This window comes from Sturnus vulgaris, chromosome 5 (assembly GCF_052056855.1).
Source record: "Sturnus vulgaris isolate bStuVul1 chromosome 5, bStuVul1.hap1, whole genome shotgun sequence".
Classification (NCBI taxonomy): Eukaryota; Metazoa; Chordata; class Aves; order Passeriformes; family Sturnidae; genus Sturnus; species Sturnus vulgaris.
Window position 1 is genome coordinate 2,896,041 of NC_142247.1, and position 8,459 is coordinate 2,904,499.

Consider the following 8,459-nt stretch of genomic DNA (forward strand, 5'->3'; position numbering starts at 1 on the left):
CAGTGTCAGAATCATGGGTTATTTTAGAACATCATTGTGCCATTTTACAAAGCAGTGCACTCTTAGTAAGTTCTGAGGTGATCACATAAAATCCTCTTTTCCTTTTAATTTGGGGCATGTAAGCCTTTTCATTTCCCACACATTATAATACCTTCCTCAGAAAGTGGATGAGGATTTAAACACTTTCCTTGTGTTCCCTGCATAACTGTTTTCTGTTAGTCTATTGCCACCTGCTGGGAGAACCAGTGGCATCTCATTTCAGGATTTCTCAACTTCCCAAGTCTAGTAATTAAATACCTGTATAACGCTGCTACATTGATAAAATACTGGTTTTCAGGCATTATCCCTGAAACAGAGAACTGTGATATGTATTTTTACTTTTTATTTGTAGAGTTTTCTCCCCTAATACAGTAAGGTCAGAACTGTAGTTAGTTCTAATTTAAAGATACATTCATCTAATAATGATGAATACCAGGTACTTTATTCTTGATAGTATTGGTCTTGGCCATCCCAAAATGCAGACTTACACCCTACCAACATCATCAGTGGATTAGATCTCACCAGATTCATATAGAAGACATTCTCTACTTAATTCAAATATGCTGAAACTATGAAACAATGTGAAACAATTCTGGAAAACTTTGATATACTTTGTAGTGTATTAATACAATAAACACCTTTTTTTTTGCTCAATCACATCACAAAAAAGCAACTCTACAAAGAGGTAAATCAGTATTCACTTTATTATAAAAATTAGATACTGCAGTTTTATTATTAATTGCAAAAAAAACCCTGATAGCTTATTTCTGCCTTCTTGTTCTCTCATGATGAATTAAAAACAATATAATTCTAAATCAGTTGCACTCCAATAAAGTCAAGGTTACCAACCTACACTTAAAATAAAGTTTAATGTTAAAAGTCCTGGTAAATGACACTTAACAGCATTCTAAAAACTATGTATGGCCTGCTGAAACCACTGGTCCAAACCATCCTCCAAAACAGCACCTCTGCCATCCAACTAAAAATGATGCCAGAAGACTACAGCAAAAAGTGTTCATTACCTAACAGTCACTTTGATAAGAATTTGGCCTGACTTCAGAGTGAAGTGTGCCATTTCCTTAAGTGACTTACAAAAGACTTAACCTGAGGCCTTGCAAAGCAGGGGGGCAGAAGATTGATCCTGGTCATTCCTTGGAAGAGCTCAACTCCAGACAGAGCTTCTGTGTTTCATTCTACCTGACTTCACATCAAGTGTTGGTTTCAGTGTTGTAAATCCACTTACAGTTGCATTACAGGAACAAATTGGCAGTATCAAAGGCTGCTCTTCCCTGTGTGTGCAGAGGATATAAGAAATTACACTTTTATATGGAGAAGCACTGTGTGCTACTTAACCTGGTGTAGAGTCCTGGCAGAGACAAAAACTCTGGGGAGGGATATGGGATTGGTTTGGGTTTTAAAAACTCTTGAGACAACTAGGCAAGGTCATCACTGCACTCATGAATAACCTGCCTGAGTTTGTGTGACAACAATGCTGGAGTGTAGATGAAAGATGAAACAGACAACTATTTTTAGTAGTGAAGATTAGGCTGTTTGCAAAGTTACCCAGCAGGCAGCAAAGCAGCAGATCACACATGGTCTGAGGGTACCAACACACCCATGTGTGTGAAGGAAATAGGAACAGCTACCACCCTGGAGTATGGTTATTGCTAGAGACAAAGGGCACTACTGCTCTGAGACACCACACTGGGACTGCACTGGCTACTTCTCTCTTTTGGTTTGGTCCCACCAAAAAGCCTGCTCTGGAAACATTTTGTAGTTTGGGCTGCCATCAGTGAGTTGACATCCTTTTGGCACAGAGGCCTTTAATTTGTCCCCTTCAGCACACAGCAGTTTGAAAGCAGTGTTTCGTTAGGTTAGTGCTCCCTCCTTGGAATTTACCCTTTGTCAATTGATGACAGATGGATGAATGGATGGAGGAGAAATTAATGTTCTACCCCAAACCTCAAATTTCTGCCCCAAGTGGTCAGAAATGGAGTTGGTCTGGTGACAGATCTGCAGAGGAACAATTTACTTGTCACTGATATGGGGGAGGTCTTGTGATGTCAGAGAAGTTTCTCTTTCTATAAAAAATAAACTTTTGTTCTGAATGACAGAGCATTGCTAAATGATTCCCATCTAACCCAGGACTTTGGACACTGGGGACTTGGGGAGGAATTCTACATATATAGAGAGATTTTTTGACATCTACATAAACAAAGCAAGAGGTAGGGAAAGAGTAAAACAAAGAAACAACTTCAGTTATTCAACTGAGGACAATAACATAGAATATGATTTTAAAAAATAAGTCTATTTCCTTACCACCACCACCAAGTGCATCTAAGAACGACTATGCATCAGGCAAGCACTAAGTGCTGTAATGTGCATTTAAGAAGAGTAGGTACAGTAGAACAGTCTTTGTGGCCCACCCACCTCATTTTTCTGGCTTAAATATGATTAAAATCCAGTGCCTGTCCAAAGAGGCATCAGTCACTAGAGAAACCATGGCTTTCAAAATGCAGTAGGCATTACTTTCTCCAGTTTTTTTCTTCCATGTGCTTGTCCTAAATCCCATGCTGCAGGAACTGGGCTTTTCAGATGCCTTCAGGCAAAACAGAAGATTCCCCTAATCACTGGTACTCTGTTGCCTTTTGCAGTCATGGCTCCAGGAACACTATTGCACTTGTTCAGAGAACTGCTCAGCACTTGCAAGGATGAGAACTTCTTCCATAGTTCATAACTGGCTACACAACCCTCACTCAACAGACACATCCACAGCAAAGTGTTTGAAAAGGAGGGTTCTTATTCAGTTGCAGACATGGAAGGAGTAGCTTTACCCTAATGTTGGACAGGACCAAGCAAAATGTCAGGAATACTTGCTGTGGCTTCAAAATTCATACACCACCATTCCCTGTCTGAAGAAATTTCAGGAGTCCACAGGTGGTCATCTCAGACTTCAACATTCCCTGGGAAGATCCCCAAAACAAGGTGACACTTTCAGTGGAGGAAGACACTTAGTCCCGAACTGGAGGCCTGTGGACTGGAGAAAGCACAGCTGCCCAAGCCTGTCTGAAGAGCTGGACCAGTTTGTAAATGAATGGCAGTGATGTAGGAGAAGCTGCAAAGCAGAGCAAAAAGGTAAAACTTACTAGGTAAAACTAACCAGGTAAAACTAACCAGGTTGTAACCAGGTTCTAACTAACCTAGTTCTCTTCCTTCCTTCAATGAGGAAAAGGCTGAGACTAGGACAGCTCTGCCTGCCTCTCAGAGTCTTTGTCTGCTGGAATGAGTTTGCAAAAAACTGGCATTTGTGGAGCTTCATCTTTCTCCATGGACTGCAACTGGAAACATTAGACACACTAAGTTCCTAGTCACCCAGATTTTGTGTCTCCCTGAGACATTTACACAGAGAAAATTTATTACAAGCAACCCATTTCTTCTCCATAACCATAATGGAATTTGAAAAATTAGAAATCTTAATCTTATACCTGGGTCTAATCTCACCACCACCAGGTACAGCAAAAAAGTAGCCAAGAGCATCTTCTTGTAAGGAAGTAAATAGAAGTGGTTTGACATGGACCTCAGTGCTCTGCGTAGCAAGGTAAACATGGTCAGGAGCTTTTGGGACAGCACTCCTGGAAAACAAGAACAGAAAGGCTGTTAGGGCAAAGTAAAGTTTAAAAAGTAATCACACAGATATAGACAATAAGAAACTAAGATACTGGAAATCTGATTGTATGAGAGTTGGGTTGGGTTTGAGTTTTTTTATATAACATGGAACAGAGAAACAGTACAATTTTGTAATACAATTCATTATACTTCTTTTTTAGGCATCTACTTTACTACAATATGATCATATACCACAGTAGTGCCAGCTTCTGTCCTGGGAGAAAACATCAAATGATTTGCAGCTCTGGAGAAGAAGCAGTACTTTAAATGCTAGACAGGCATTGTTCTACTTTGGACTCCACTGTAAATGGAAATGAAGCAAACTGTACACAGAGCCAACAAAACATACCCTTATAGGATTGCCAGGTAGTCTTAGTTTTCCTTTTTTACCTTAAAAAAACTCTCCAAAACCCCCACAGTGCTTTTGATCCTGGACATTAATTGTCATCTCTTGATGTTGGCAGAGACTAAATATGCTTTGCAAAGGCATCACCAAATCTTTAATTTCCTGCTGTGATACACAACGGGACTTTCTCATGGCCTGTTTATCGCAGCAATGCTCTTAATACGTAGTTAATACCCGCTACCCTTTGCTAGTAAGGGACCAACTTGAAATGAAACTGTAAAAAAAGAGCACAAACAACAGAGGGAAAGCCCACCCAGAACAGTTTCTGTGCCTGGATCTTGCTGCTCCTCAGCAGCTGAGCGTGTCTCTTCCCGCTGAGCCCAGCGAGAGCGGCTCTCCAGGATGGTGCTGAGGAATTCCAGCTGCTGCTGGCTGTCGAACACGGCACAGCCCCGCACCAGCTCCTCCGCGCCCTCGAAGCGCCCCAGGGGCAGCAGCACCTGCGCCAGGTACAGCTCCAGCAGAGACCCAAACTCAGGGAGGCTCTGGTTGGCCTGGGCTCTCAGCCAGCTGCTGCCCACCTCCAGCATCACCTGCGGCTCCCCCACTCGGCTGTACAACAGCATGCTGCAATGCAAGGGACAAATGTGAGAAAAACACAAGTCCTTGTCGAAGCTGACATCCCTGATAGCCAGGGCAAGTTCTACATCAAAAGAGAGAATTCTGAGGCAGGCAACAGGTGCAGCTGTTGATGTTGCTGTCTCAGCATCACCCCTTTTGGACTTGATCACCATGAAGCAATCTTGCAGGCACACTCCAGCACACCCAGGTCAAGAACAGGCCTGTCCCAGATCTCACTTACACCATGCAAAGTAAAAACATCACATAATGTCACTGGTGGGGTTTCGGGGTCCCTTTGGGATTCCTGAGACTGCTTTCACAGCCCTCAGTGAACGGAGCACATTCCCGAGCCTTGCCCAGACAGAATTTTGGCTCGTGGGGAGCTCTCAGACCAGCGGGGAAAAGAGACCAGCATATGCAGAGAGGCACAAATCCATGGTTTATTCTATGAAGGCATCCAATCTAGCATATACCCATGGCTATTGTTTTACAGGGGTTTTTATATCTTTTGAGGGTTTTACAATTTGCACCAATTACCAAGGGAATTCTACTTTCTGACCAATCCCTGAGGGATTTTACATTCAAAGCTGGCCTATGGATACTAAAAGAAAATGAACCACTAATATTGAAGATAGATAAGAGGGTCTTCCAAGAGGGGAAAGTTAAATTCCTTTTGTATTCGCCATTTCACAATCCATTTCTTATCTCTAAGCTATGATTTTCCAAGGAGCTTGTTCTGAGGATGCAGGGAAACTTTCTTCTGTTTTCTGCTCCCTCCACAACACCCAAGCCTGGCCTGCTGTTAAACCCAATGCAAACCCTGTGTGTATATCTGTGTATATCTGACAGCAACAGACAGAAACTCACCACAGCTCCAGAACTTTCGGAGGCAGATGTTCAGGGACATGGTAATACTGTAGGACCCAGGACAGAACTTCTCTCCACCGGTTCATCTCAGCCAGCGCCTGAATCCCCACAACACAAAGGGAGCGTTTCACTTCTGCAAAACTGGTAAGGAACAGACACCTAAATAAGTGCTTCTTACAACCGCATTTCCCCTTGCATCCCTTCCAGTGAGCTTCAGTGAAGCCCAGGTACTCCACAGGTCTCTGGCAGCTGCTTCCCCTCCACTTGTCCCCTACAGAAAGGCAAATTCAACCTCCGAGGATATGCACGGTGACTGTATCTCTGAGAGAAGGAAGGACACATCCCATTTCCCTCAAACACGCATAGATGAAACATGTAAATATCGACAGGATAGAAGAAAAGATAAGACCCTACAGCTATGTAGGGTCATGGAGCAGCACAGCCGCACTGCAAATGTAGGGAAGGGAGCCTGAGACTGCTCGGGCTGCAGAACCGAACCGTCACATGGATACTTGTTGTCAAATAAGAATGATGCTGTTTTTCCACCGCAGAGCAGGGCAGGCATGGCCTGAAGCTCCAAGCCCGCCCGGCGCTGGTGCGACACCGAGCAGATCTCAGCGGCACCGCGTCCCCTCCGCACGCCGGCACCGCTCGCACCTCTCGGGGCCGGTGCCGGGTTCGGTGCCGGGTTCGGGGCCGGGGCCCAGGCTGTCGCAGCCCGCCTCGCAGCGCTCCAGGGCGGCGGCGAAGTCGCGGTGCAGCACCAGCAGATCGGCCGCCTCCTCCAGCAGCGCGGCCGCCTGAGCCGGCCCCGGGGCCCAGGCGAGCGGCTCGCCCCTCATGGCACCGCCGGGAGGGTTCGGCCCGGGCCCGGCCCCGGCCCCGGCCCCGCACGGCTCCGGCTCCGGCTCCGGCTCCAGCGCCGCCACCGCCCCCGCCGGGGCCCGGCTCCGCTCCGCTGGGGCACGCACCGGAAAGCAGCGATAGAGCCGCCCGGCAGCGGAAGGGCCGCCCCGGAGAGCATGGCCCGGGCCCGCGGGCCGCCGGGACCTGTAGTCACTGCGGGAGGACATGGACTGAGTGTGGTCACTGCGAGAGGGCATGGACTGAGTGTGGTCACTGCTGGACATGGACTGACCTGTAATCACTGAGGGAGGACATGGACTGAGTGTGGTCACTGCGGGAGGACACGGATTGACCTGCAGTCACTGCTGGAGGACATGGGCTGACCTGTAGTCACTGCTTTAGGGCACGGACTGACCTGTAGTCACTGCAGAACATGGACTGAGTGTGGTCACTGCGGGAGGACATGGACTGACCTGCAGTCACTGCGGGAGGGCACGGACTGACCTGCAGTCATTGCTGGACATGGGCTGACCTGCAGTCACTGCGGGAGGACATGGACTGACCTGTAGTCACTGCTGGAGGACACGGACTGACCTGCAGTCACTGCTGCAGGACATGGACTGACCTGCAGTCACTGCTGGAGGACATGGACTGACCTGCAGTCATTGCTGGACATGGACTGACCTGCAGTCACTGCGGGAGGACATGGACTGACCTGTAGTCACTGCTGCCGGTGTGGGCCGAGGTCAACGGGGATGCTTGGGGGGCTGGAGCATCTCTTACAGGGAAAGGTTGGGGGAGCTGGGTCTGTTCAGCCTTGGGAAAACACAGCTGAGAGCGAACCTCTTTAATGTGTGTATAAATACCTAAAGGGAGGTGCTAAGAAGATAAAGGCAGGCTCTGCTCTGTGGTACCATGCAATAGGACAAGAGGCAACGGGCAGAAACCGATGCACAAAAAGTTCCACCTGGACAGGGGGAAGAACTTCTTTCCTGTACGGTGACCGTGCACTGAAACAGATTTTCCAGAGAAGGTGTGGAGTCTCCCTTTATGGAGATATTCTAGAATCGCTTGGATACAATCCTGTGCTGTGTGTTCTGCAATGACCCTGCCCAGTAGGGAGCTGGGACCAGATGACCACTGCGGTCCCTTCCAGCCTGATCCCCGCTGTGACTCTGCGGGGATCAGCGGTGGAAAGCGGGGTCTCAAGGGGGACCGAGATCGGTGCCCGTCCCTACCAAAACGCGCTTCCTTCATCTTCCTCCTCGTGTGGCTACCGAGGGAAAGGGGCCGGGCCACCTCGGCTGTTCTCCCTGCGGCCACCGGGAGTCAGCCCAGCCCCGAGAGTGTCCCAGCCGAAAATCCAGAGTGTCCCATCCCAGCCCCGAGAATGTCCCACCCGAACCCCGAGCATGTCTGTAGCCGTGGAAAGAGGTTTTAACCCTTTAAGTGCGGCGGAAATAAAATGCACAGCTACATAGTTGTTTTTCGTGACAGCAAGAAAGAGCCAAGTTTATTCAGAAACACACTTGGTTTTACAGGATGACTCGCAATTCCAAGAGTAGAGAAAAGGTGATTGGTTCAGAGAGAAGACACCCTATTTGCAGGGCCTGGGCACACACCACAACAGGTGTTCTATCTTTGTTACTAATTCCTTTTTATTTTTACCTAATTATCACCCTAGGAGAAATTCTCCCTGGCCTTGAGCTGGACCAGCTTATCGGCTGGGAACAGAGCTGAAAAGCTCCAGCCTGGAATATTTTTCAGGCTGTCATTTGTAGAGAGCCTGGTGCAGGAATAGCTGGAAGAAAAAGGCCATAGTCAGATCAACTTAGTAAAGCTAGCAAAGTGGGCCTCAGTCTCACGGATACAGTGTCCTTGAGATAAGGAAGACACGCAGAATTGAGAAAAACATGAATGCCGAAGTGCTTAGCTAAGTCGCACAGCTAGACCAATGATGAGCTCAGATTTTGCACTATGCATGAGCTAATTAAGCACTGTATTTAATCGCCACTCTGCGTATCAATAAACGAGACTTTGCTGATGACCGAATTGGTGTCCGCGTCTCCCTTCT

General features: G+C 47.3%; 1 protein-coding gene across 1 annotated transcript; it reads right to left on the reverse strand.

The window, feature by feature from the left end:
• Positions 1–725: 725 nt before the first annotated feature.
• PEX26 (peroxisomal biogenesis factor 26) lies at positions 726–6,412 on the reverse strand. The gene is made up of 5 exons (XM_014870049.2): positions 6,197–6,412; positions 5,540–5,680; positions 4,365–4,678; positions 3,525–3,671; positions 726–3,154 (listed from the first exon to the last, which is right to left on the reverse strand). The coding sequence occupies exons 1-5, from the start codon at positions 6,379–6,381 to the stop codon at positions 3,051–3,053; spliced, it is 891 nt and encodes a 296-aa protein (XP_014725535.1). The 5' UTR covers positions 6,382–6,412; the 3' UTR covers positions 726–3,050.
• Positions 6,413–8,459: the final 2,047 nt, after the last annotated feature.